The sequence below is a fragment of the Pseudomicrostroma glucosiphilum genome (assembly GCF_003144135.1).
Source record: "Pseudomicrostroma glucosiphilum strain MCA 4718 unplaced genomic scaffold BCV69scaffold_4, whole genome shotgun sequence".
Classification (NCBI taxonomy): domain Eukaryota; kingdom Fungi; phylum Basidiomycota; class Exobasidiomycetes; order Microstromatales; family Microstromataceae; genus Microstroma; species Microstroma glucosiphilum.
In genome coordinates, this window is record NW_020289916.1 from 523,320 (window position 1) to 548,149 (window position 24,830).

At 56.3% G+C, this 24,830-nt stretch overlaps 14 protein-coding genes across 14 annotated transcripts in view; 10 read left to right on the forward strand and 4 right to left on the reverse strand.

Moving 5' to 3' along the window:
- BCV69DRAFT_157972 (hypothetical protein) overlaps positions 1–403 on the forward strand; it is a 1,369-nt gene extending 966 nt beyond the window's left edge. Inside the window, exon 3 of the mRNA XM_025489401.1 lies at positions 1–403. Within this exon, the coding sequence (XP_025349026.1) occupies positions 1–201 (201 nt within the window). The 3' untranslated portion in view covers positions 202–403.
- A 780-nt stretch (positions 404–1,183) lies between these two features.
- On the forward strand, positions 1,184–2,187 carry BCV69DRAFT_157964 (hypothetical protein). The gene is made up of 2 exons (XM_025489400.1): positions 1,184–1,454; positions 1,542–2,187. Exons 1-2 carry the CDS (start codon positions 1,325–1,327, stop codon positions 2,117–2,119), a joined length of 708 nt encoding a protein of 235 aa, XP_025349027.1. The 5' UTR covers positions 1,184–1,324; the 3' UTR covers positions 2,120–2,187.
- A 471-nt stretch (positions 2,188–2,658) lies between these two features.
- Positions 2,659–3,968, forward strand: BCV69DRAFT_281783 (Aldo/keto reductase). The gene is made up of 2 exons (XM_025492109.1): positions 2,659–2,693; positions 2,794–3,968. The coding sequence occupies exons 1-2, from the start codon at positions 2,679–2,681 to the stop codon at positions 3,808–3,810; spliced, it is 1,032 nt and encodes a 343-aa protein (XP_025349028.1). The 5' UTR covers positions 2,659–2,678; the 3' UTR covers positions 3,811–3,968.
- A 243-nt stretch (positions 3,969–4,211) lies between these two features.
- On the forward strand, positions 4,212–5,196 carry BCV69DRAFT_257918 (alkaline phytoceramidase; the record flags this gene model as incomplete). The annotated part of the gene is made up of 2 exons (XM_025490637.1): positions 4,212–4,747; positions 4,790–5,196. Coding segments are annotated over exons 1-2 (792 nt in total), but the record flags the coding sequence as incomplete, so codon positions are not given.
- Positions 5,197–5,554: 358 nt separating this feature from the next.
- On the reverse strand, positions 5,555–7,969 carry BCV69DRAFT_298074 (RabGAP/TBC; the record flags this gene model as incomplete). Its single annotated transcript, XM_025494182.1, has 2 exons — positions 5,555–7,483; positions 7,568–7,969. The coding sequence occupies 2 exons, from the start codon at positions 7,967–7,969 to the stop codon at positions 5,555–5,557; spliced, it is 2,331 nt and encodes a 776-aa protein (XP_025349030.1).
- Positions 7,970–8,145: 176 nt separating this feature from the next.
- BCV69DRAFT_158252 (hypothetical protein) lies at positions 8,146–10,270 on the forward strand. Its single transcript, XM_025489402.1, has 3 exons — positions 8,146–8,343; positions 8,449–9,280; positions 9,347–10,270. Exons 1-3 carry the CDS (start codon positions 8,236–8,238, stop codon positions 10,150–10,152), a joined length of 1,746 nt encoding a protein of 581 aa, XP_025349031.1. The 5' UTR covers positions 8,146–8,235; the 3' UTR covers positions 10,153–10,270.
- BCV69DRAFT_281786 (putative MET22-protein ser/thr phosphatase) lies at positions 10,188–11,694 on the reverse strand. The gene has a single exon (XM_025492110.1). The coding sequence runs from the start codon at positions 11,534–11,536 to the stop codon at positions 10,388–10,390; it is 1,149 nt and encodes a 382-aa protein (XP_025349032.1). The 5' UTR covers positions 11,537–11,694; the 3' UTR covers positions 10,188–10,387.
- Positions 11,695–11,809: 115 nt separating this feature from the next.
- Positions 11,810–12,627, forward strand: BCV69DRAFT_158263 (cyclophilin-like protein). Its single transcript, XM_025489403.1, has 2 exons — positions 11,810–12,096; positions 12,267–12,627. Exons 1-2 carry the CDS (start codon positions 11,854–11,856, stop codon positions 12,540–12,542), a joined length of 519 nt encoding a protein of 172 aa, XP_025349033.1. The 5' UTR covers positions 11,810–11,853; the 3' UTR covers positions 12,543–12,627.
- A 449-nt stretch (positions 12,628–13,076) lies between these two features.
- On the forward strand, positions 13,077–14,918 carry BCV69DRAFT_158265 (hypothetical protein). The gene is made up of 2 exons (XM_025489404.1): positions 13,077–13,097; positions 13,494–14,918. Exon 2 carries the CDS (start codon positions 13,554–13,556, stop codon positions 14,766–14,768), a length of 1,215 nt encoding a protein of 404 aa, XP_025349034.1. The 5' UTR covers positions 13,077–13,097; positions 13,494–13,553; the 3' UTR covers positions 14,769–14,918.
- Positions 14,919–16,889, reverse strand: BCV69DRAFT_158282 (putative sugar transporter). Its single transcript, XM_025489405.1, has 2 exons — positions 16,668–16,889; positions 14,919–16,585 (listed from the first exon to the last, which is right to left on the reverse strand). Exons 1-2 carry the CDS (start codon positions 16,756–16,758, stop codon positions 15,069–15,071), a joined length of 1,608 nt encoding a protein of 535 aa, XP_025349035.1. The 5' UTR covers positions 16,759–16,889; the 3' UTR covers positions 14,919–15,068.
- A 753-nt stretch (positions 16,890–17,642) lies between these two features.
- BCV69DRAFT_158320 (glycoside hydrolase) lies at positions 17,643–20,622 on the forward strand. Its single transcript, XM_025489406.1, has one exon. It carries the CDS (start codon positions 17,764–17,766, stop codon positions 20,476–20,478), a length of 2,715 nt encoding a protein of 904 aa, XP_025349036.1. The 5' UTR covers positions 17,643–17,763; the 3' UTR covers positions 20,479–20,622.
- Positions 20,467–21,751, reverse strand: BCV69DRAFT_293123 (alpha/beta-hydrolase). Its single transcript, XM_025493825.1, has 3 exons — positions 20,970–21,751; positions 20,780–20,878; positions 20,467–20,688 (listed from the first exon to the last, which is right to left on the reverse strand). Exons 1-3 carry the CDS (start codon positions 21,744–21,746, stop codon positions 20,611–20,613), a joined length of 954 nt encoding a protein of 317 aa, XP_025349037.1. The 5' UTR covers positions 21,747–21,751; the 3' UTR covers positions 20,467–20,610.
- A 294-nt stretch (positions 21,752–22,045) lies between these two features.
- On the forward strand, positions 22,046–23,391 carry BCV69DRAFT_281790 (RmlC-like cupin). The gene has a single exon (XM_025492111.1). The coding sequence runs from the start codon at positions 22,189–22,191 to the stop codon at positions 23,335–23,337; it is 1,149 nt and encodes a 382-aa protein (XP_025349038.1). The 5' UTR covers positions 22,046–22,188; the 3' UTR covers positions 23,338–23,391.
- Positions 23,392–23,800: 409 nt separating this feature from the next.
- BCV69DRAFT_311587 (hypothetical protein) lies at positions 23,801–24,614 on the forward strand (the record flags this gene model as incomplete). The annotated part of the gene is made up of 1 exon (XM_025494870.1): positions 23,801–24,614. The coding sequence occupies exon 1, from the start codon at positions 23,871–23,873 to the stop codon at positions 24,612–24,614; it is 744 nt and encodes a 247-aa protein (XP_025349039.1). The 5' UTR covers positions 23,801–23,870.
- Positions 24,615–24,830: the final 216 nt, after the last annotated feature.

The window sequence follows — 24,830 nt, forward strand, 5'->3', positions numbered from 1 at the left end:
GGCTCTGGCTCTTCTACCGGCTCTGGTGACACTACCGGCTCTGGTGACACTACTACCGGCGGAGGGGGCTCTACTACCGTCTCTGGTGACCCTACCGGCTCTGGAAATGGTGGCTCTAACACTGGTAGTGGGAACACTGGTAGTGGGAACACTGGTAGTGAGAACACTGGTGGCAATGAGGGGACTCCCGCCTCAGGATAGGCGTCTATCAGTCCACCAGAGAAAGCATACCGTCGCGCAAGAGACCCTGTTGGCAGACATTCATCCTCTTTCCACCGAGGATGCTGGATGCGTTGGCGAGCCTGCGTTCGTTGTCCAGAGCGTTGATTTCGTTGTCCAGAGCGTTGATCTCACTTGTCACTCCCCCGCCGCTGATACCCCGAATTCGACTCTTCGCCGTGAACTGCTCCCCTTCTGTGTCTGATTGTGATCACTTCCGCGTGGTGTGAATTGCAGTAGAGCTCGGAAGAGTTTGCCATCTTGTCACTCGCCTCAGTCTATTCAGAGCTTTCCCAGGCCTGGCAACGGGACGTACACTGACCGAGGGCTCTTCGACAGCAGCGCGGACTCCGTTGTACTCGACGATCGGGTCATTTGGTGAGCCATGCAGGTCGCCGCCCAATCTGGCGCATGTGGCGTCGTCCTTGCCTGGCACCACGAGCAGAATCCGCGGTGCGCACCCCGCGTGGCGCCACATCGGGCATGGCGGAGACTGAAATCGCCGTCGGGCGTAGAGGTTGGTGGCTTCGATAGAGGTAAGCCGAGACGCTCCGCCTGTGCACCGAAGCGGTCTGGACTGGTCTGCTCGGAGCCTTCGGAGGATGTGAGGAGCCGTCAGGATTGCAGGGAGCCACTCACTTGGATCGAATGCGGCGAGAGATTCATACTAGACCCTCGTACCGTCGCAGTGGATTCTGCAGGCTATGCTCAAAATGGGCAGCAGCCGGCCAGAATCCAGGCCCACCGCATCGGCGAACGGCTGAGATCACAGCGATGCTCTCTTCAGCTCAAAGTGGCGGTGAGACTCCCCCAGCGGAATTAGCAGGTAGCATGTCAGGGGCCGAAGTCACAGGGCTTTGCACGCAAGGTGCTGCATTGGCGATGCTGAGCAAGACCGAAAGAGGATCAGAGGCCTATATATCTGCTGGTGCCTCGGTCAGCTCATCTAAGGAAGCCCCTACTGCTACCGATCTCATCCCTTTCGTCTCCGTACCACACCTCCTCAAGGTTAACTACCCACCTCTTTCCTCGGTGGCCTCTCCTCTTCCGATCGAGAGATACACCCCGCCTGCGTTGTGCCCACGATCTTCAATACCTGACAGACATGAAGCTCACGTTGCCTTTTGTAGCCTTGGCGGTGCTCATTGTCCAGGCACTGGTCGTGGAGTCGGCGCCTGGCCCAGTGGTAGTCACATTGACCAAAACTGTGACCCATCACAGGCACCACGTGAAGAGTGAGTCCAACCACTGGATGTAGCCTCAGAGGCGGCCGGGCCTTTGCTGATATCACCTTACCCTTTCCTTGTACCTCGTAATCTCAGCTGCCACACCCAACTTGCGACCTAAGGCGAAGACTGTGACAAAGACCAAGACCAAGACAAAGACAAAGACCAAGACAAAGACAAAGACGGTGGCCAGGCGCACAAAGACCATCAAGCATTGCACCGCAACTAGGACTAAGCATGTTGCAAAGACGACGACAGTCACTGCTCAACCTGAAGCCACCTCCGCCACTGGTGATGACGGCGACTCCGTCGACGATGGCGATGACTCGACCGGTGATGACTCGACCGGTGATGACTCGACCGGTGATGACTCGACCGGTGATGACGATGGTGACTCTGGTGATGACGGTGATGATTCTTCCGATGACAATGGCGACTCTACCGATGACGGTGATGATTCTTCCGATGACAATGGCGACTCTACCGATGACGGTGATGATTCTTCCGATGACAATGGCGACTCTACCGATGACAATGGTGACTCTACCGACGACAATGGAGACTCTACCGACGACAATGGTGACTCCGACGACGATGGTGACTCTACCGTCACAACGGATGGGCAGAACGGCGGTCAGCTTGTCACTGACGGCGAAGCCGGGCCGGCCATTTAGCAGATTTGTATTTCCGTTCCATCAAAGTCACCTTGTAATTAATGCCCAGACATAGATTCATTCTCATAGCATGTCCGATTCGTCTTGGTGAGCGGCGGTTAGTATCGTAAGACTGCATCACTCGTTGAAGACGGCTCACTGTGCTAAGGTGGGGCTCGCTTTCGGCGATCCACAGCCTCCTTTATAGAACGAAAGAGAAGCCCACTGATCTAATGCCACTGGGGGTGATAGTAGTGTCCGCAGAGGTTGGTACATGGAGTGCTTTGTACTTTTGAGACCGCTGACATCGCTGTCGCGATGATACTCTTGCCTTGTGATCTGCCTGCCTTCTGATGGCGTGGTCCTCGTCGCGTTCGCCTTGCCATGCGTGCCTCTCACGACGCGGGAGGCTGCTCTGCGTGCTGGGTCTGGCAAATCGCGCGATTTTCAGTGACGCTCGGGCTCTGGCTCCGGGACAGATCCACCTCCACATAGCATTTCAGTACGAATGACATTTCTTCCAGCTTCACTCGCGTAGGTAGTTCCCATATCAATCACTCCATACAACACATATTCAGCCATGTCATACGGAAAGGTAAGCAGACTCTAGTGGCATTCGTTTGCTGTCGGAAAAGATGTTCGCGATGTCTAAGCAGACGCTCACCAGCTACCGAACACTTCATCTGTCCTGGCAGACTATTAAGCTCAACGACGGTAACGTTATCCCCCAGCTCGGCCTGGGAACTTGGCTCAGCAAGCCTGGAGAGGTCAAGAATGCCGTCATTGAAGCTGCAAAGATTGGATACAAGCACTTCGACCTTGCGAGAATCTACTGCAATCAAGAGGAAGTTGGAGCTGGTTTCGCCGAGGTCTTCAAGCAGGGTATTGCCAAGCGTGAGGACCTCTTCATCACCTCGAAGCTGTGGAACAATGCCCACCAGCCTCACCTCGTCGAGAAGGCTTACGAGCACACCTTGAAGCAGCTCGGCCTCGACTATTTGGACCTCTACCTGATCCACTGGCCTGTGCCCTTCGTGCCCTCCAACGACGATATCGAGTCGGATGAGAAGCTTATGCCGCCCTCGCCGGAGAACAAGGACTTCATCCACCTCGACCTCAAGACTACCCTTGCCCAGACATGGAAGGCCATGGTAGACCTGCAAAAGTCCGGCAAGGTCAAGTCTGTTGGTGTATCAAACTTCCTGCCTTCGCACATCGAGGGTATCTCGCAGGCCACCGGCGTCGTGCCCGCTGTCAACCAGATTGAGCGTCATGCCCTCCTGTTCCAGTCGGACCTCGTAGAATACTGCAAGTTCAAGGGCGTCCACCTCACGGCCTACTCGCCTTTGGGCAACTCGGCCAATTACCTTGCTGGAAACTCCGACGCCAAGCTCTATGACTTGGTCAACTGCGACGAGGTGCAGGAGGTGGCCAAGGAACACGGTGCCGAGCCCGGTCAGGTGCTGATCGCCTGGGGTATCCAGGACGGTCTCTCCTTGATCCCAAAGAGCGTCACTCCAGCCAGGATCAAGAAGAATTTTGAGCAGATTGAGCTCACGCCGGAGCAGTACAAGAAGGTCAGCAGCAGGATCCGCACTTCAGGACACAAGAGGTTCAACATCCCGTGGAACTACAGCCCGAAGTGGTCCATCAATGTCTTTGGAGAGACCATTGAGGTGCAGCACGCTGAGCACCAGGTCAACATTGCTTAGATGCTCTAGACATGTATCATAGATTTAGATCAATGGATGGAGCCCTGTAGATGCTTTACGCCTTCTGATATCATGGCTCACGACTATCGCCCTGCTGGCAACGCAGCCATGAATCATGCTAGTGTGATTTCTCCGACCATTGATGCAATCGCCCTACTTCTCTTCTCTGCGGCGGTGACCTGACTCTCCAGTGCCAGTCCCTTGGGCGTGTGAGTTGCGCGCGGGTGGTATTGGAAATGGGTGGGTTCATACGTCAATGCTTGCCCGGGGCATTTCCAACTGCCCGTGTGAAACTCAGCCAGCAGCTCCCACGGCACGGGCCGGCGCCTTAGCCCCGGCGGAAGCCACTTTGCCTGGCCCTCTTTCCGCCGCTGCTGAGCTGCCACTACGTCCTGGTCCTTCCTCTTCGACGTCTGCTTCCCGCCCTACCACAATAGCCTCTTCTTCTACCCACCTCTCTTTCTCACACCTTCACCTTCTTTGATAGATTTCAACTTGCAGTCCCGTGTCTCCCGCCCCTCTACATCGCTTCCATAGACAACGCTCTCCTCAATGGCGTGGACACCTTTCCACGACTTGTCGCGGCCTTCGCACTGGGGGCCCATTACCTCCTCCCTGCTATGGTGCGAGGACAAGTATCGCCTCACACCATACATGGCTGAGCCTTGCAACACTCTCACCAACATCTCCTTTGTCGCTCTATCCCTCTATGGTGCCTACAATGCTCAAAGAGAACAGACTGGAAGACGCTTCGTCCTCGCCTATGCCGGCGTAGCCCTGGTTGGGGTAGGCAGTTTCTTCTTCCACGCTACGCTGAAATACGAGGCACAACTACTAGACGAACTACCGATGATATACACATCACTCTTACTCAGCTACTGTATCCTCGAGACTAGCCCTGAGACGAGCCCCATCAAGAGAAAAGACGGCAAGGGCGGTCAGCTGACCCTTGGGGAGACGCTCGCAAAGGGCACCGGAGGTCCTCTTCTACCGCTCCTTCTAGCAGGTACTGCCGTTTTGATCACCGTCTCGTATCTAGCACTACCCAACCCTGTACTCCACCAAGTCTCCTATGGCGCAATCCAAATTGCGACCGCCCTGCGCGTCCTCTACCTCCTCTACGCCTCGCGCTCGCCCCTCGTCTCTGCACCCGAGCAGCGCGAGCGGATCCGGGCAAGCTACCGGTTCGGCGCAGCCGTCTTCATTTTCGGCTTTGTAGTCTGGAACATCGACAATATCTGGTGTGAGGGTCTGAGGGTGGTTCGAGCAAGAGTGGGAAACGTGCCTGGGATCTTCTTCGAGGGACATGCCTGGTGGCATATCCTCACGGGCTATGGAGCCTACCATCTCGTCTGCTCGGCCTCACTGCTCTCTCTCTCCCTACGAGTGTCGCCAGACGCCTACACATTTTCGGACGAGGGGACATGGAAGGGTTTCCTACTGCCTCGCGTTATTCGCACACCTCCCACGGCTCGTAAAACCAAGTAAGCCTCTTCGATGACACTAGACTGCCACACTCGGCTGCTTTCGATGCACACCAAGTAACTAGACCTTAGACCATTCCAGCAAACCGTATCGTACATTATTGCAATTGTCACCACATACGCCCCTTTAGGAGTCTTGTACAGGTAAACGCTCGGAGGCGCAATGTTTTCCTCTCCTAATACCTTATATGTAATCACATGCTCAACTTCTGGGAAAACGCCCTTGGAAAGTGTGCGTTGAGCCGAATGCCGTCAAAGTCTCACAAGACGCCAAGCGGATCCCCGCCGCCTGCTGCACTCCTTTGGGAATCCTGAAGCACTGCGGCTTGTGCCTGGCCATGGGTGGAAGGTCGGCGAGCGGTGTGATCTTCTGATTTGGCTGGCGCAGGGAGAGTAGGCGAAGGCGCCTTTGCGGGTGGAGGATTGCGGGGACGCGATGTGGAGACGTGCTGTTGCACCAAGGACGGTTCGGTATGGGCCTCTGAGGGAGGCTCGGCAGGCGACTCAGCAAGTCGCGAGGCTGGTGAAGTCGACGATACGTTTGCTGATTTTGAGTCTGTCTTGGAGCTCAACGTGACCGTCCCATCGATTTCACCTGCATTGCTCTCTTGTAAAGCCGCAAGAGTAGCCTTCATGCCTGCCTCGTCGAATCCTGCCTCGCGGCCTGTCAGAACATCCCGTATGTGCTTGAGCGTAGCTAGCGCTGAGAAGTAGCGGGCCTGCTTCTGCGATGCGGCGGGTGAAGCAGGAGTAGCCTCCTGAGATGGCAGCGATTGCTCACCTTGCCAGTCCTTCTCGAGCGCAGAGATGACAGCGGCCAGGGCCTCCCCCATCTTGCCGTCTCTGTCCCTCACTGCGACCGGGGCAGTTGGTGTACCTTTGCTAGCTTCGTCCCCGCTCTGCTGCTGGGCTTGCACTATGCCTCCGCCTCGCTCCCCTTCCCTGCGCCGCCTCTCGAGATCGTCCAATCTAGACCGCTCTGGAAACCCTCCGCCGTCGCCACGACTGTCGTCTGCTCGCTTGCCAGCCCCATAGGCAGTGGCAAGTCTCTGAGCAGTCGCAAAGAAGGCAGAGTCCGGCCTGGCAGACGCATAGCTGGTGTAGACGTTCCGAGCTAGCTCACTGAGTCCTTCCGGGATCATGTCGGGAGTCAGCGGAAGTGGGACGCGAGCTTTCCTTGCAGCGTGAGGCAGTGTTGCGGACTTGACCCTTGCATTTGGCGATGTGTCTGACCGTTCGCTGCTGATGGGAGGCGGCGCGATGGGAATGCCTAGCAGCTCTGCATTCTGAAAGACGCACTGCACGCCCGTCTGAGGATTCGGGTTCGCTCGTAAGGCGAGTGACTGGGTATAGAGGAGAGGTGTATGATGATGAGAGCGGCCAGGTGCCCGCGAAGGACTCGACCGAGAACTAGATGCCGTGGCCGTGTGGGCCTCTGCTTTGTCCTCTTCGTCGCTTTGCTCGGTCTGAGAAGGATGTAAGAGAGCCTGGAACGCCTCTCCTTGATCTTCAACCAGCAGTCGATTGCGCATGCGCAGGAGCAGAGCAATGCAGATCCAATCTACCGCTTCGAGCCGACTGTCCTGTTGAGGTCCACCGTGCTGACTGAGAATCACATCCCATAGCTCCAATGTTGCTCCAAGAGAGAATTCGCGCAGGAAGAGCAGCCTCATCCAGCGTAGGAGGTACAGCTGGGACTCAATGCCAAGTGAGAACAGGTGAGCTGCTAAGAGCGGGTCACACCTCTTTAGGCTGGAGGAAACGTTGGCACAGCGCTGGAGGATGGGAGGCTGGTATGGCGGGGCCGTGTTGGAGCCCGTAGAGTTTGTTTCGGCTGCCTGCCATTGATAGAATTCTTCTATCCTGGTCATGAGCCCATTGAACATCGCGTAGGCATCATGCTCTACGTAGCGCTCGTCCAGAACTTCCCCTGCCGGGTCGGACTGGCCGTTGTTGCTTCGCGTAAGACTGTCCGATTCTCGGACGATCCATAGCACGCCTGCAAGCTCGTGCATGCCTTGCCGGTAGCCAATTCGAGGATTCAGAGAGGACCATACGAAGAGAAGGTGGGCTAGTGACCGCTGTATGGAGATATCTCTCAGGCTCGCCACTTCGGGTAGACAGCGAGATACATCGGTCTCTATGGTCTGCAGAAGCTCCATAGAGGCGCGATGCAGAGCCCATGGATTCTATGATCGCAATCGGGCAAGAGGTCTGGTGATCAGCCTCGTTCCTACTGACTTCGCATTCGCCTACTCTCAAGGAATACGCACCTGCTCATCTAAGCTAAGGGGGTTGTTGACTGTCCAATCTGCTGGGCGACCCTGCTGTTCGTCAGCTGGATCGTCCTCGATCCCCTCGGGCAGCGTACCATCGGGCGCTCTGAGCACTTTGCGCCGCTTTCGAGCATAGTCATTGCGTTTCTCCTTCAGCTGAGATGCCCAGGTCGATGATGACGGGTCGATCGTCGCCAAAGACGTGGCATAGTGCAGCGATCGCAGTGGTGTATGTATCGATGAAGAGGAAGAAGAGGATGCTTGCGCAGAAGCGAGCCAGCGCTGTTGGAAGTCGCCATGCTGTCCCTTGACAAGGGCGTTCCACTGCGACCTGACTGCTGCTTCCCTTCGTGCGATGCGCTGCGGCAGCGTCTCACCCGACGAGGAGAGGACCGTCATGCCCGCATCGAGTGGATGGTGGCAGTGGCAGTGGGCTGTACGCCGTACGGTGCCTCGGCTGCTGCACTGACCAGTGGCCATGCGGGGAGGGGAGGCCCCTGCGTCGTTGCGCGCGGCGGAGCCGAGGTGTTGGACTCGGCTGCCGCCAATCTAGATGTTGACTTGAGCCCTTTCCGCCTTGTGCTCCCGCCAAGCCATACATCGAATCTATACAACGACAGACGGTGTGTGACTCATTGAGTATCGAGCGCCTCCTCTGAGCCAACATGGACTGCTCCGCCATGCCCGAAGCTCTACCTGTAGACTTGACCGAGCTCAAAAGACCTGCTCTCGTTCAGCTCTGCAAGCAATGGGATGTCAAGGCGGTAGGCAAGGTGAGTGGTCGAAGGGGTCTGTAATGATCTCCAGCATAAGCCGTCATGCTGACCTTCGTCTGTCCCCTCCACCGCTCCTTCGACACCCAATCGTCCTTGCTGTAGAATACCGACCTGGTGGAGAAATTGATGGACGCCCAGGCCCAGAGAATGAACGGTCACGAGGCCGCCAGCTGTGACCCAGCTACAACAGACGATGACACTTCAATGTCTGCATCAAGCTCGGCCGAGCCATCTCGGGACAGCCTTACCACACCTCGCCTCCCAGAAGCCGCTCTCCCGGAGAGCGTCGCGTCTCTCGAGGAGGCTAATTGCACGATGCCCGGGGCCTTCACGGTCACTTCGCCGCATGCCTCTCCCTCCAAGCGCCAGCGTTCACCTTCACCTCAAAGCCACAGCGAAGCTATGGCGCCGGCGGAAGCAGCGGCAGTCACTTCTTCCTCTTCTCCGAGGAGACTTGCTGGTCTACCTCGCAAGTCCGTAGCCCCTGCTACCTTCGCCTATATACCTCCGCTCCCAGTCAGCAAAATGGAGGCAAGCACGGCCTCCCCCGGCCTATACCCAGCACTGCCCTCTGTAGGTACGGAGGGCGCCGAGAATGCCCAACAGGAATCTTTGGCGACGGATGACAGCGTGCCCAAATTCACATTCACCTGCCCGCTTGGAAGCACTTCCGCCTCCTCATCAAGCTCGCTCACGGCTTCAGCAAGCGTTCTGCAGCAGCTCAATGCTCGCCTCGCGGCTTCAGGTGTACCGCCAGCAACACTGACCTCATCCTCGATGCGACCAATGCTATCTAGCTCGCCCTCAGCATCGTCTCTCATCAGGAGCAAAAGTAGCAATGATTTGGCGGCACCCAGGGGCGCCGAGAGGTTCGAGCGAGCGCACCAAAAGCAATGGAGCAAGACCGGTAGTATCGCCGAGCACTGGAGCCTGGGCAGGAAAGGAGGAAGGGGGCGGTCGACCTCGTCCACTCATTCACCTGAACAGGAAGGTAGCCGCAAAAAGAAAGCGAAGGTCGAGGAGGGGTCGTCGAATAGGTTTATTACCGGGCTGAGCAAAGGAGCTGCCGGCAAGGGTACCCGAACTGAGAGGCACGGCGCGAGTAGCGGCGTGACGACCGAAGCGAAATCCGAGGCTGATACGGCGCCCACCGCCCGAAAAAGCTCGCCTGCAGCGACAGCATCAGACGCAAACACAAAGACAGCTTCTGGTCGACGGCCTCTGCCAGCACTGGTCGTTCGCAAGCCTCGCTCATCACTTGGCTCTGCAATACTCTCCAAAGGGACGATCAGAAAGCCCTACGCCGCGAAGCTGTATGAAAAGAATAGGTCAAGAAACGTGTGTGAGCCCCGCATGGCACATGAGGCCCCAAAAGGAAAGGGGCCAGTTGCCGATGCAAAGGCACACCATGAGTCTGTGTCCGCTCTGCTTCCGACACACAGCAAGGAGAATGCGCTCTCTCTGCCAAGCGTCTACAATGGTCTTCACAAGCACGACAGCGCGAAACCATCCGTCCCCGCCTTGAGCGCAAAGCCAGCGCAGCCAGCAAGCTCTTCCGCTGCCACTCCATCCTTGCCTACCTCCTCGCGATCGACAGGCCCCTCCTCATTCCATCCTTACGCCAGACCTGCACAGTCACAAGCCAGGCGGCCGGGTGCTCCGAGCACGCCAGCTTCGCTGAATGCTGTCAGAGTACTCGAAACGAAGAGGCGAGCGGCCGAAGAAAGTCGCAGGAAGATTGTAGAAGCAAGGGCTGCTGCTGCTGCCGGCAAGAGTGTAGCAGTCAATGCTCTCGCAGCGAAGTAGTGAAGGAAGGGGAAGCGGGCTCTAGTCTGCTTGCGAGGGGGAGATCGCATGAACCGGCAAGCAGATCAGGCGTGCCATTGTAACAGTATCCATTATACCCCATCTTTGCTAACAAGCTTATGTCACCACATCCATGTTGCGAGCTTCTCATGCCTTCTATCTTGCTTGCATTGTGAATCCTGCAATGGCGTCGTGCCCACTATACCACCCCAACTCTGCCATTATCGCCCATGATTTACTTCTGCTCACCCAAGAGGTTTCCCCTTCCTTCCTCGATCAAAGCCTTCTTGACAGCCTCAACGACCTCAGTATGCCTGCCCTTGAGAGCGACCACCACACCCTTGTTGGCGCTGAGTGTCCTGCCCTTGCCAAAGTCCAGTCGCTTGCCGGAGCAGTCGCTGACGCTGCCTCCAGCTTCTTCACAGAGGAGCGCACCTGCCGCATGGTCCCAGATCTTCTCCACGTAGCTCCCGTCTCCTACTGGCAAACGCAGGTAGATGTCTCCGTCTCCCCGTGCCACAGAGGCGTACTTTGCCTGCGAATCCATACGGACGGGCGGGGAAGAGATGCCGAGGAGCTCGGCGATGCGGGCATTGGTTCCCTGGGAGGAGTGTCCGGCCTCTACTGATTCGCAGAAGGAAGCCGATGAGAGACCACCAGAGAGCGAGTTCATCTTGATGGGCTCGAACGCAGCCGATGGCGGAGCAATCGAGCGGTGGAAAGCTCCCTTGCCCTTGACAGCGATGAAGACACTTCCGTCTCCACGTACACCGGAGCGATCACCCTCCTTGGGCTTCTCGTCGCTCACAGCGTAGGGGAGGTTAGGGCAGGCCATGCATGCCAGGATCGGCTCTCCGTTCTCCACCAGAGCCAGACAGATGGCGTACTGACCACCTCTGAGGAAGCCTTTTGTACCATCGATGGGGTCCAGGGCCCAGAACCTGCCCGAGGGTCCTCCGTTGAAGTTTCCACGATCCAGAGCAGAGAGGAAGCGGTCGGACTGCTCCCAGTCTTCGGCAGACCATTTCTTGCTGCCAGAAGGCAGTTCAGACTCCTTTGTACCTGTCAGAGACTGCTCGTCCTTCTCGAGAGCCATCTTGACCAGCTCGCCAACCTTTCCGCGCAGCTGCTCGTCCTCACGCAGGGCACTTGCCTCCTCCTCTGCGACGATGCCGTCATCGGGAAAGTACTTTGCAATGAGGGTATTAACAATGGCCTGAGCTGCGAAGTCTCCCAGAGTGACGGGCGACTTGTCCGACTTCGTCAAAGAAGAGGGAATCGTCTTGAAGATCTGTGTCGTTGCCAGCGAAGCCCTGAGCACTGCAGAGAGAGCTACGGTGAGCTCGGGCGAGGAAATGGGCAGAGCGGAAGAGGACGAAGACATGGTAGCCGAGGTGGAAAGAAAGCGAAAGTTCAAGGCGAAGAAAGAGCGTGGGGATGTTTGAACTGCAGAAGTTGTACGAGAGAATCTGGATACGACGAAGTAGCTTCTAAGCATGCGGATGGTCCAATTTCCAGGTAATGAGTGCAGTTTCGGTAGGGTCTTTTGGAAGTTTTGCCGTTCCGAGATCCTTCTTCTCCACTCGCCTCGCCTCAGCCCACTTCCGCTTCCGCTTCCGCTTCTTCTCGCGCGCCTGCCTTCGCGTCATGGTTCCATGCTCCTTTTCCCCCATTCGCCTGTATACTGCTAGATCCCCTGCCATGTCTTTGACCCTACACACCACTCATGGACCTCTCAAGCTAGAGCTCTTCCTCTCCTCGTGTCCCAAGACCTGCAATAACTTCCTTGCCCTTGCAGCCAGCGGCAAGTATGATGGCACGATCTTCCACCGCAACCTCAAGGGGTTCATGGTGCAGGGAGGCGATGTGGTGTCCAATAATGGCAAGGGAGGCATGAGCATCTACGGTGGCAAGTTTGCTGATGAGGTCAGGAGCAGTTTGAAGGTGAGTCGAACAGATCAGAACCCCAGAGACAGGTCTGCTTTAAGAAGGTTGAAGGCCTCAGCAGCCTGTGATAATCATGTATGCCGTCACTTGCGCCCCGCAGCCGTTGTCCCAACAAATGACTGGCGGAACCGTCCAGCTGACATTGCCCTCTCCCTTGCCCTTGGAAGTTCAACACACGAGGACTTCTCTCCATGGCCTCTTCGCAGCCCAACTCTAATCTCTCTCAATTCTTCATCACCTACGCCCCCTTGCCCCACCTCGACGGCAAGCACACCATCTTCGGCAAGGTCATCGATGGCGCCGAAGATGGCGGGACATTAGATGCTATGGAGGGACTACCAGTAGACGAAAAGGGCAGAGCCATCGGTGGAAGTGCTTGCCGCATCGTCAAGATCGACATTCATGCCAACCCAATTGCCAACGAAGCGAGGGAGGCTAGGTAGAGCAAGCAGTCTGGTGATAGACCTGGTGATCGCAAGAAATCATCATGCGGTGCCAAGTCGGCCTCTCTTGCCCGACCGCTTTCCCGCTTTCCGCACGAACAGCCTGAAAGTCATCGCAAACTTTCAAAGTAGCATTGCTGCAAAAGTACACAACATACCAGGTCAAATGAATGAGGCATGGCGTCATCGTGGCACAAAGACCGGATGAGTCTTGCTGTCAGCGACCAAAGGCTCGGCCTTACGGACTTCCTCCCTGGGGCGAACGGCAGACGTGGCGCTGGCTAGCTTTTGCCTACGCAAGCCGTAATGGGACGTCACCAATCTTACGGGTCTATAGAGACTTGGTTGCTCCCGCAAGGACCGCAAAAGCAACGAGGGCTACGGGTCGAACACGAATACTCCGGGGCTACGGAAGCATCTCTAGTCCGGGGCACATTGTATCATATCCATAGCTGAGCGAACGCAAGACAACATAGTCTCCGAAGACTCTGCCAGCGGTAGCCTGTATAGAAGCGGACCGGACATTCTGTCACGATGAGAATCTACGGCTGCTGAGTGAGTCTATGGGTGCGGAGTGCCGTCGCAGGCCACAGTCGATTCGTTTGCCTCAAACCAATGTCACTCTTGCTGTCTTCCCTTCCGGAAAGACATCGCTGATTCGATTGGTCGATGCGACTGCTTTGCCGAAGCGCAGAAGTGAACGGCGAGAGCAAATGTGGGGTGGAAGACTGATGCAACGGCAAATTCACGACACACATAAGAAGTCTCCGAGATCAGCTCTTCGATTCGTTCTCCCTTGTGAACCTCCAAGGATTACCTCACGGTTTCTCACTCATTCGTCGCCCCTTGTTCCTCTGCTGCGTATCGAAGCGGGTCTTCCTTACGCCTTGCCTACCTCTGACGAAGATTACTTCCACCAACCCTGGTGCTCGCCCTTCCTCCTGCATCTAGCTGCAGAGCAGCTCCCCATCAGTTTTCTGGACAACCGCACGTTGCTTGAGCTGGCGCACAATGAGGGTCCGTCACGCCAGCTGCCTCCCCTGGTTGGGCGCAACGCTCTGCTGCTTCCTTGCGTGCCAAGCTAAGGCAATGTCAGTACGGGACCGGCTGTCTCACGGCGTAGCTACGGATGCTGTCGGTACCGACGAGACTGGCGCGATTGCAAAGTCTCTTGACGAGCTGGCTAGCAGAATCTCTGGACAGGGAATTTTACCGCGGACCGACGATCCAGTCCCTCTTCTACGGCTTGGCGGACCCGAGTACCCTTCAAAGGAAAATCCACCTCTGCCGAAAAGCAAGGCAGGCGATAAATGGTTCGAAATACCTATGGAAACAAGGCCTCTCTTGCGACCCGGCCGTACCGACTCCGCGGCACGTGTCAAGTGGCCAGAAGTGGGTTGGTGGCAGCACAAGGGCACTGCCTCTTCCAATCGCCTCAACACGGCTACGGCATCGAGTTCCAGCTCCAGCTCACCCTCGAGAAAAAGTGCCTGGCATCGAGCGACCAAAGCAGTGCTACAGCAGGGGAAGAAAGCAGGGAAATTGGGCAAGTGGTTCAAGAAGCAAAACAATCGAAGGGACTTGCAGCTACACAGTCGCGACGTCTTCACCGCCGATGGCCCTTCCACTGAACTCAGCGACTCTAGACGAATCCTTGTACGGCGTCAGGCCTTCGAGACGGGCTTGCTCAGAAGGGGGCAAATCCCTGGCAAAATGCGGTCGGCGCCCTCTTCGAGCAAGCCATCGTGGCCTACCATGTTTCCGATGGACCACTCGGGCACCGACTTCGGTCAAAAGGAAGAACTGAGGAAGCAGAGATCCTTTTCGCTTTCGCCGATGCGCAACGGCAAGCCTCGACGAGGTGAGCTTGCTACACCTCCACCGTCTCTCAAGGGTGCTCCTCGAAAGCTGTCCCGAGCTGCCTCCGAAGTAGGACTGAAGGTTGCCACCCCCAAGCCGCAAGAACTGAAGCGGGCTGCATCTAGCCCGTCTTCCACGCGTGCGCCTTGGCAGTCTAGGAAGTCGCGGACGCCTGCAACGCCAGATTTTCTTCACAAAGGTAGGCCTGTCTGGGAGGACTGGGGTCAGTACTTCAAGCCCCTCCCACAGTCTGCCCGGGGCGGCGGTGACATCAAGATTGTGCCCAAGGAGGTCAAACAGGGCAAGCCGACGGGCAGGAATCCAGGCGGACTGTCGAAGCTCTTTGCAGATGAGCAGCAGCCATAATGCATGCGCCGAGTTGTCGGCCGTCTCTGTTTGTATGTCTGGCACGACCGCGTCTTGAATTTTTACGTCCTCAACTGTCGCGCAGGAGTGGTTGGCTTGAGAAGTGCCCGAGAAGTACGCAAATTAGCGGCGATCACATGAGGTTGTTGGAGACAATGATTAAATTCTGTTGGCAGCCGTCAGACTATACGAGGCCCATAACAATACGACAATGACAAAGTATACACAACTACAAGTACTCGGCATGCACCTTCACTACGATTCCATAGATCGACCTTTTCCTTTCTCTGCGCACAGCTTTTACATCTTGACGTCGTCGCTGTGCTTTGCGTCAAAATCCAGGTTGCCTTCGAGCTCAGAGGTAGTGTGGTGGAGAGCCTCGGAGTCACGAGGCTTGACGCTGGCAGTACCATTTCGGAATACGATGGTTCGCCCCTCGAAGATGGTCTCCAGCTGCTCCAGGGACTTGCCCTTGGTCTCGGGGAAGAAGAGGAAGACGTTGATGAGGTACATGATGATGACGGCGATGAAGACGATGTAGTACTTCCAGGCAATGGCAGCCTCGGCGATGGGGTTGACCCAGATGTTGAAGCAGAGGGCGACGGCGATGAGGGTGGTGTTGAGAGCGAGACCCTTGGAACGGAGTCGGTAGGGGAGGAGCTCGGCAGGGTAAGCAATGGCCAAAGGAGTGAGGGCCATGTCGTAGAAGAAGTAGAAGAGGAAGATGAAGGCAATGACACCCTTGCCGACACCGCCGTTGCTTGGGTTCTTAGCATACGTGGCGCTGAGGGCAGTGATGATGGTGTAGCAGATGAGCATGCCGACGCCTGAGCAGAGGAAGAGTGTTCGTCGACCGAAGCGCTCAACTTGAGAACCCCAGAATGTCGAGACGACGAGGTTGAAGGCAGCAATACCAATGTTGAAGCGAGCCTGCTCAAGGGTGCTCGAGATACCAATGGTCGCAAGAATGGTAGGCAGGTAGTATGTCAACAGCGCATTACCGACCCACTGAGTGGCAACGGACAGAACAACGATGACCCAGACACGTCGAAGAGCTGCCTTGCCACGGAAGAGGTCGAGCATAGACGCTTCTGCGCTGGCCTTGTCGAGGGTGATGACATCGCGGATGTCTGCCATCTGATGGAGCACAACGGGGTGGCTCTCGTCACCATTGGCGTGGTACTTGGCCAGGAGCTGAGAAGCCTCGGCCTCACGTCCCCTGGCGGCGAGCCACCTGGGCGACTGAGGACAGAAGAAGAGGAAGGGCATCTGGATAGCCGCAGGAACGATTTGAAGCAGAGATGGCAGCCTCCAAGCCCAGTCGGAGAACCAGCCGTTCATGCCGTAGGTGACAGCAGCAGCGACGATGGCTCCAAGGTAGAAGCCACACCAGAAGAAGGCGACGAGGATGGCGCGGTGACGAGGGTGTGCCAGCTCGGTGATGAGAGCAGGAGCAGCGACGAGACCGATACCAGAACCAATGGAAGTGATGACTCGAGCGACAATCCACATGGCCTGAAGACCGTCAGGGTTGTTGTGGATGTGGATGGTCGACAGACCACCACCCAGGATCATAGTGGCCGAAGCGATAATCATAGTCCTGGGTCGACCGATCTTGTCGCAAAAGTATTGAGAGATCCATGGTCCAACCAAGAGACCCAAGACACCAGAGGTGCCGAGCAGACCGACCTTGGACGCGTTCTCGGGCGCAAAGTCGACGAAGAACTTGGTCACGGTGAGGAGACCGGTGAAGAAACTTCCGTCGTATCCACTGGCAAAGGACGAAAGGATCGAGAGGAACATCCAAGCGTTGACTCCTGAGGGCGACCAAGGAGATTCCGATTGCATGGTCAGCAATCATCCAGGTTCAGGTGAAACAATGTAATCTAAACTACTCACTTCTCAGGCCCGAGTCAAAGATCCACAGCCTTTCGCTGTGCGCGCCTGGGACCGCAGTCTGACGAGTATCGACGTGTGTTAGTCCACCCATGATGAAGCAATGGCTTGTGGATGACCTTGGGCAGAAGGGGATAGGAGGGCCAGATGATGTGTGAGGATAAAGGTGAAGGGGCAGAGGATAGGTGCCAAGGCAGGGTGAAGACGTAGAAGGAGAGTGAAGAGGGCAGAGGATATAGCCTTTGTTGCTTGCTGAAGGATCAGAGCCAATGGCAGTGCGGGGGGCAGCACCTTTATAGTCAACAATGCTGATCGGTCTTTGCTCCCTTTACGGCAGGCTTACGCTCGATGAGGTGCAGAAATTGCGTCTGCCGATGTGGGGTAGCAGTGGGGCATGTGGGGTCTGTGTTCGCTAGCAGTCGGATACTGTACGATCAGACCAAAATGAATGAGTGGGGTCTCCAATTTGCCCCGCAATGCCTGCCGGTCTGACCACTTTTGCAGACATACCCCGTGCCGTACGAGGGCAAGACCCGGGCTGAGAGACTGGCCTCGGCCTGTCAAGCCACCGGCTGTCGGGATGGGCCGAAGTGGGGCTACCCGCACCTACACTCTCAAGGTGCCGACGTGATCCTGGTGGCGGGCAAAACAGCCGGAGCTAAGGACAAAGACACACCGCCACACCCAGATGGTGGCTCAGCCGGGTTGCCGTTGCAGCGCCGGGTCTGCTCCCAGCGTGCTTCCATCAGGAGTTGCTCCGCATCGACCCACCGGCTCCGGCAGACGAGGCGGCTGGCCGAGCGCACGTTGCTGATGCGGGGTCTCCGAGGAAAAGTGGGGCCGATGTGGGTCGACATGTGGGGCCCGGGCAAAGTTGCGACTTCCGAAGCTTGTCCTTTCCGTGCCGGTACTACTCTCTTGGCCTCTCCTTTATCTGCTGACAATCTGTCTTCCTTCACTCTCCCTACAACTCACACAAATATTTCGCAAACAACTTTCAACCAACATCAATAGACTCATTCCGACAACACTTTGCCGCTTCCAAGTTCGCCACTTAATCACGGTCCCGCATCTGAGCACTCCTCGAGCATTGTCAGACATGGCACTGGAAGTCGCCGATCTCGTAGCTCCAGTGACACCGTCCCCCAGCGATGCGCGGGCTCTGGAGAAGCTTGCCAAAGTAAGAGCTCAGGAGCTCCTCCCTCAGCTCACTCTTGAAGAAAAAGTCCATCTCCTAGGTGGCCTTGATTTTGGTCGCACATCTGGAGTGCCTCGCCTAGGCCTGCCTTGTCTGAAGACTTCGGACGGGCCCAATGGCATTAGGGGTGGCAATGTCGGGCTCGACATTCTTCTGGGCTTCCCGTTCAACCTCAGCAATCAGCCTGTCATTGGCTCAGCATTGTACCCATGCACCACCGCGCTAGCAGCATCATGGAGCCGCGAGACAGCGGAGGTGATGGGAGAAGGCATTGGAAAGGACGGCTGGAGCAAGAACGTCCACCTTGCCTTGGCTCCCACGATCAACATGGTGCGAGATCCTCGCAACGGTCGTGGGTTTGAGTGCCTGTCAGAGGATCCTCTTCTCACTGCAGAGATGGCATCCCGTTGGACAAGTGGCTGCCAAGACAAGTCGGGTGTGCTCGTTACCCTCAAGCACTTTGTGGCCAACGAATGCGAAACCGCTCGCCAATCCAGCAATGTCTTGTGTGAGCCCGCAGCCCTCCGCGAAGTCTGCATGCGCCCGTTCGAGCTCGTCATCCGGGACCTCAAGAAGCGAGGCAAGCTCTCACCAGCCTCGATCATGATGGCTTACAATTCTGTGGATGGCGAACCATGCTCATCGAATGAATTCCTGCTGAAGCAAGTCTTACGCAAGGAATGGAAATGGGAGGGTGCCACCATGAGCGACTGGTTCGGAACATACAAAGGTGTCGAGTCACTGAATCGCGGCCTTGACCTAGAAATGCCCGGCGGCCCTGTCCACCGTCGCTTTGACAATGTCAAGAAGCAGCTCGCTTCCGGTGATCTCACGGAAGAGACCATCGACGAGCGTGCCACCAAGATACTCGAAATGATCAGTCTCGCCAAGCTGGTGTGCAAAGGCTCCAAACTCTTCGTTGAAGACGATTTGACGCAAGACAAGGACGCCCGCTCCCCTGAAGACGTACAACGCGACGCCGAAATTCGAAAGATTGGTGCAGAAGGTTGCGTGCTTCTCAAAAACCAGGAGCGACTGCTGCCTATCGATCAGAAGCAGGTGAAGAAGATCGTCCTAATCGGAGAGCCGGCGAAGTATCCGCTTAGTGCCGGAGGCGGTTCGGCAAGCATGCCAGCATACAAGTATATCTCTGCGTTGGAAGCTTTCAAGAATGCCCTCCCTGACGTTGCCATCGAGTGGCATCAGGGCTGCAAGCTCAGCGCACATCTTGGTGCTCCATCGACGGAGCAGTTGGGAGGCAAGGCTCTGTCCTTTACTTGGCACAGATACGAGGTTGCCACCGGTGCCATCGAGCCAAAAGCTTTCTTCACAAGCAAGCATGAGATTCCACAGCTGCATGGCTTCCTGGGCGGGTACCAGCCAGATACGGATTTCGTGGCCATCCGAGGCAGCTTCGATATCACTCCATCCACCAGCGGCGATCATCAAATCTCGCTCGAATGCTTTGGCACCTGCAATGTCACGGTCTCAGATGCTTCCGGATCGCTGGCAAAGTGGAAGCAGCAGGGAGAGATCGATGTGCCTACCTTCATGTTCAATCCCGCCAAGCTGCGCGAGAAGCATACATTGTCAATGACTGCTGGACAGGCCGCCACAGTCACATTTGAATACCGCACCCCGGCCTCAGTCTCTGGCCACCTGCCGCTGAAGAAGCAAGCCTTCCGATTCGGCTTCGCAGAGGCCGTCGACACCGATGCTGTCATCCAGGAGGCTGTCAAGGCTGCTGCCGAGGCAGATGTCGCCATCGTCTTTACCGGCACTGGTCCTGAGTACGAGTCAGAAGGGAACGACAGGCAGGACATTGTACTCCCAGCGCGTCAGAATGACCTTGTGTCGGCTGTCGGCAAGGGAGCTCCAGGACGTACAGTGGTTGTCAATGCTTCTGGCACAGCGGTCGCCATGCCCTGGGCAGATGAAAAAGGCATCGGCTCGATCGTCCAAGCCTGGTTCGGCGGAGAAGAGTCTGGCAACGCGATTGCTGACGTTCTTCTCGGCAAGTGCGAGCCAGGAGGAAGGATGCCAATGACGTTCCCAAAGAAGATTCAGGATCATCCGTCTTTCGGCAATTTCCCCACTTCGGAGCACGTGGACAAGGAGAAGCATGGACAAGCCCCAGTAGAGTACAAGGAGGGAACCCTCTACGGACACAGATGGTTCGAGGAGAAGAAGATCCAACCCCTCTTCTGGTTCGGACAAGGACTGAGCTACACTACCTTTGACACAAAGATCGCATCTCAGTCGGGCGAGCTGACAAGTGAAGCAACATCCGCGGTCACTCTCAAGGTTGCAGTCTCCAACACCGGCTCCCGCAGCGGCAAGCACGTCGTGCAGGTCTACAACGTGGGAACGTCTACACAAGCCGAACCGCGCCGATTGGTGGCCTTTGCTGACGTTTCGGACGTACCAGCTGGAGAGACAAAGGTAGTGACCCTGGACATCGACCGTCAAGCCCTAGCTAGATGGCAAGTCACTGAGGCGCAATGGAACGCTGCAAGTGGCACACATAAGTTCGTCGTAGCTCACTCTTCGGACCCCGCCGACGCTCACGTGATTCCCTTCGAGATTGAAGTCAAGGATACCATCACATGGCTGTAGACTTGGACACAGTACTTCAACGGAACTCCTCATCGTGTCATTGTTAGATTAATTACATTGCCTGTTCGTTTGCTTTCCATGTGACATAAGATTGTAAAGAAAATGCCAGTCACACATCTCTATCCTTTTCCTTCACAGCCCTGCTGTCTTCTTGATCCAAGCTACCATATTCTCAGTCCATGCATCATCCGGTCCGCCTAGACCGAGTGCCTATTGGGACAAGGAAAGATGGAGTTGTGTAATGAGCAAGCGTGTTTGGCAGCACTGGAGGTAAGGCAACGAGCGTCATTCAGTCACTCACCATTGCTGGGCTGAAATGATTGTGTCCTTCCATGACGAGTGTCTCCGGGCGAGGGACCTCTTCGGGCAAGGAAGACCACACTTTGAGCAGGTCCTGAATCTGTAATGAGGAGATGCGAAGGATTGTGGGACGCGGGTCCTCTGTCAGCATTGGCAAAAGTGACGCTCGAGTGTGCCTCTTCGGCACTTACAGGCTGAATAATTTCCGTCGGCATGTCGTGGTCACTCCAGGCGACGAGTGCGGGAGTCTTGTCATCTGAGCTTCTCCTCATGGTCACAGCATCGTTTGCAGCAAGGTCTTCTCCCAAGTAGCCCTTGAGTATGGGTGCCCTGCTGGCCTCGGCACTGGCAAAATGTGCCGGGATATTCCAGCAGAGGAACCCGCTGACGTTGAGATTTGACGGAGTTGGAGCCCAAGTCTTCTTTTCTTGGGGACACCAGAGATACGTTGCCAGATGGAAGGCGCCCGCAGACGTTCCGAAGAGGAAAATGTTGTTCAGATCCACCTTCTCTCTGACCTCGGCATCGTCGGTCTCAGCCAACCACTTTAGCGCTAGAGCAACGTCCTCGCCCCCAGAGGGATACTTTGCACCATGCGAAGGGAAGAGGCGATAGTTGACGTTGATGGCGGCCAGCCCTGCCTGCTCCACGAAGTAGCTGCCCACGTTGAAGTAAATGCTGCCTTGGGCAGGCGGCATTCTCTTGTCTCCATTGACAAAGCCGCCCCCGAAGGCGAAGAGAACGAGGGGTCTCTTTCCACCTGTCGAAGCCGTAGGAAGGTACAAATCAAGCTTGTTTCGCTCGTGAGGTCCGCAACTGAACTCGCGAACTGATACCGTTCCCCGGTCCATGACCTCTTTCTGTGACTTGATCTGTGAAGGCGTAAGAGCTTTCATTGTAGCCATGACCACCTCCGGCGTCGGAGCGGACGTGTCCAGCGGGATGCCTGAGGCGGTAGTAGAAGCCATCGTGTATGTAGACGAGGTGAGGAAGGGATGTGTGGGAAAGGGTTCGGGCTAAAATTGAATGTAGTTGGCCCAGGGGGCATGGCAATTAGCGGTGTGCGGAGACTCAGCGTCTCATTCCGTGTGGGGTAGACTAGAGGGTCCGGGTATGTGGGTCCCCCGCCAGAATCTAGCCCTTCGGGTATGTGGGGGTGGCGGGAATCTCCCCCCACCACTCCGGCCTCGCTCGTGCGGGGTACCGGGCGTGGAGCGGCTCGCGTCCGGCTGCCGAGGCCCCTGCCCCGCCTGCATGTCTTCGCTCTGCCAGAATGCAGCTTCGGTCCGGGGTCGATGCCCCTAAAAGACTTCGAGAGCTTCGTACCTTCCCTTGCAACCTATCCATACAAGCATACCACCGTCAGATCAAGCGCACTTGAAGACAGAGTCTTTCGATCTCCACGCCAGCATGTCGTCAAACTCTCTCCGCCTCACTCCCAGGACTGAGATCCATCAAGGGCCACTCAAGGCACCTCGCCGATCCTATATCCTGTCGCAAGCGTCCGGCGAGAGCTTCGTCATTCCTTCTAGCAAGTCAAATCTTCGCCTGGCAGCTGGCAAGGACACGACTGATGGCGCTTTTGCCATCGCAGTGACCACCGGAGGTCCGACTGCGCCAGTGGTGCCGCACTCTCACCGTGAAGCTCACGATACCTGGCTCTGTCTTCGAGGCGCGGTTCAAGTCTGGTGTGAAGACACTAGCCGAATTCTATACCCTGGAGACTTCGCTTCCGTTCCTCCTGGCTATGTGCATACCTTTGCGCAAAGGGGCGCCGCCTTCAACGATTTCTTCGGTCTGATCACGCCTGGAGGTTGGGAAGGCCTGTTCAAGTACATTGGTAACCCCGTGACGGAGGACCAGAACATCGTCACCTTCCCTTCTGACGATCAAGCGCCGTTTCCAGTCGAGAGGTTCATTGCTGCCATCAAGGAAGGCGCAGATGTAGTACCGGCTCATGGTCACAAGCTGGTGGACGCCACGCCTTTCACCGACGCGGATGTGCTGCCCGATGAGACGAAGCCCTACTTCCTCAAGGCCGACACAGGAGACCGCTACTTCCTCGGCGGACAACAATGGGAGACTATCGCGGCGGCCAGGAACACGGGTGGCAAGTTCTCCATTGGCTGGCTGGAGGGCAGCTGTCTCCTCAAGGACCACTACCTGGGAAGCACTTCACAGCTTGTCAGCTTCGAGGCTGCTCACACCTACCTGAGAGTCATCGATGGTACAGTCAAGCTCACTGTCAAGTCGGCTGACGATGGTCAGACATTCACCGAAGAGCTGCACGATGGCGAAGCAGCTCTGGTGGCATCTGGTGACGCTTTCGGCATCGAATTCACATCGCCATACGGACGCGTCCTGGTCAGCAGCGGCACCACCGAGCCGGCTTCCTTCAAGGGAGGCTTGGATACCTTGTTCGCAGCCTTGGGCAACAAGGCAGAGAAGCAGACGATCGTCTTTGGTGGTGGAGTAGGACACCCCTCTGGCGTGCAGGTAAAGAGTGAACAGCTCTCCCAGTGGGCTGGAGACAACTACGCTAAAGTCATTACTCTGTAGCTCAATGCTCAATGATGTCACCGACTGTCACAATTGCAAAGGATTTGAGGTACATATTGATGTTGCGGCGACGTTGCGTGTATTGCCTTGAACGGGTTTCGGCTGAATATGTTGCTGCTTTGAATCGCGTTGCCGCTTGAAGGGTACGCGGGAGAGACACTTAGCCGCGGTGTTGCAGCTTTCGTCTAGCCAAGACTTTATGGATAAAACGTACGGTTGCAGCCCCCTAAGCGCTGCTCGCTTAGATCTCACTGATAGCAATTGCGGCCTCTCATTGACAGCAATCATCGGGACGAGATACCTACCATCCGTATACTCGGGAGAAATGGCGGTGTTGCGGGAAATTCCGGTATACAGCCGGCAAGTGTGAACGGAGTAGGTGCCAAGAGATATCATTCAAGAGGCTCACACGCTCCTTGTCTGTCGACCAGTCACTTGCAATCGGTGCTGGCACCCTTTCCTCTTGTTGCACATAGCTCGTCATATCTCGCTCCACTCCCCTCAGCAGTACTGGATCCACGCACTATTTGTTCATGAGAGTTCTACCTTCTCATTGGCTGTTGTGGGGTCCTTTGGCGGCTGTCGTTTCTCTTGCATCATCAGGCACACATGCCTTTTCCATTTCACATGACAGTAGCGTCGGAACTGCCACGAGCCACGGGACGCATCCTCCGTACAGTATCGACCGTGCTCTGCAAACCCGTCCCCATCTCTTCCTCGACACTACTCAGCTCAGCGCACTGCCACTGGAAAGCAGAGGCCTGGAGGAGCCCACCTTTTACGAAAGCAAGAACGAGGCAAAGTCAAGGCGTGGTAAGGAGACCAAGGACAGCGGCAAAGGCAAAGCTCCCATCGATCGCGAGGGCAAGAGGGCGGCTCGTCTTGAGCGCAAGCGCAAAGGGTACGACGCTGACAGCGAGGCTTCTGGAGATACCTCGGTTTCGTCCCCCGTCTCACCGCAGCTTGGTCAGATGGCTCGCTACTACTTCGGCGGCAGCGGAACAGCTCCCCTCAGCAGTCCAAGCAAGATTGTGCAGCACGCGGATGGTCACAAAGCCCGGAAACTACATCGTGAAGAGGGCTACACCGCTGACGCAGAATCGAAGTACAGTGATGGTGACTCGCCATCCAGTCCTATCAGTCGCAAGAAGAAGGACAAATGGATGAATGACTTTGCACACGCGCCTCATAGACCCAGCAAGACTCTCAGGTTAGGCAGTAAGCTCGCGCGACCTTTGTCACCTTCGTGGCGAGAGATTGGACAACCGTTTGGATAGCACTTGGTCTGGCAGATGTGCAAGACGTCAGCAAAGTAAAGAAGTCGATAGCATTTTCAATTTCATCTTCCATCGACGAGGGCAGATAGGGCTGCGGCTACGGGAAAAGGTACGGTAACTTATTACGACTGCGAAAAACGTCGGAACGAAAAGATGCGCGTATATATGCTGATATTTCAGGTGACATAACGAAGAGAAACAGAAGAAGAGGGTAGC

Bases quoted from the DNA above. Each gene is read 5' to 3' on its own strand.
- BCV69DRAFT_157964 (XM_025489400.1), top strand. From the start codon at position 1,325: ATGAAGCTCACGTTGCCTTTTGTAGCCTTGGCGGTGCTCATTGTCCAG. The intron at 1,455-1,541 runs GTGAGTCCAACC...TCGTAATCTCAG, and splicing joins TCACAGGCACCACGTGAAGA to CTGCCACACCCAACTTGCGA.
- BCV69DRAFT_158252 (XM_025489402.1), top strand. From the start codon at position 8,236: ATGGACTGCTCCGCCATGCCCGAAGCTCTACCTGTAGACTTGACCGAG. The intron at 8,344-8,448 runs GTGAGTGGTCGA...TCCTTGCTGTAG, and splicing joins ATGTCAAGGCGGTAGGCAAG to AATACCGACCTGGTGGAGAA. The intron at 9,281-9,346 runs GCAGGAAAGGAG...AAGGTAGCCGCA, and splicing joins CGCCGAGCACTGGAGCCTGG to AAAAGAAAGCGAAGGTCGAG.
- BCV69DRAFT_281786 (XM_025492110.1), bottom strand. From the start codon at position 11,536: ATGTCTTCGTCCTCTTCCGCTCTGCCCATTTCCTCGCCCGAGCTCACC.
- BCV69DRAFT_158263 (XM_025489403.1), top strand. From the start codon at position 11,854: ATGTCTTTGACCCTACACACCACTCATGGACCTCTCAAGCTAGAGCTC. The intron at 12,097-12,266 runs GTGAGTCGAACA...TGCCCTTGGAAG, and splicing joins AGGTCAGGAGCAGTTTGAAG to TTCAACACACGAGGACTTCT.
- BCV69DRAFT_158265 (XM_025489404.1), top strand. From the start codon at position 13,554: ATGAGGGTCCGTCACGCCAGCTGCCTCCCCTGGTTGGGCGCAACGCTC.
- BCV69DRAFT_158282 (XM_025489405.1), bottom strand. From the start codon at position 16,758: ATGGGTGGACTAACACACGTCGATACTCGTCAGACTGCGGTCCCAGGC. The intron at 16,586-16,667 runs GTGAGTAGTTTA...GGTCGCCCTCAG, and splicing joins CTTTGACTCGGGCCTGAGAA to GAGTCAACGCTTGGATGTTC.
- BCV69DRAFT_158320 (XM_025489406.1), top strand. From the start codon at position 17,764: ATGGCACTGGAAGTCGCCGATCTCGTAGCTCCAGTGACACCGTCCCCC.
- BCV69DRAFT_293123 (XM_025493825.1), bottom strand. From the start codon at position 21,746: ATGGCTTCTACTACCGCCTCAGGCATCCCGCTGGACACGTCCGCTCCG. The intron at 20,879-20,969 runs GTAAGTGCCGAA...TCCTCATTACAG, and splicing joins CGACGGAAATTATTCAGCCT to ATTCAGGACCTGCTCAAAGT. The intron at 20,689-20,779 runs GTGAGTGACTGA...TTGTCCCAATAG, and splicing joins ATCATTTCAGCCCAGCAATG to GCACTCGGTCTAGGCGGACC.
- BCV69DRAFT_281790 (XM_025492111.1), top strand. From the start codon at position 22,189: ATGTCGTCAAACTCTCTCCGCCTCACTCCCAGGACTGAGATCCATCAA.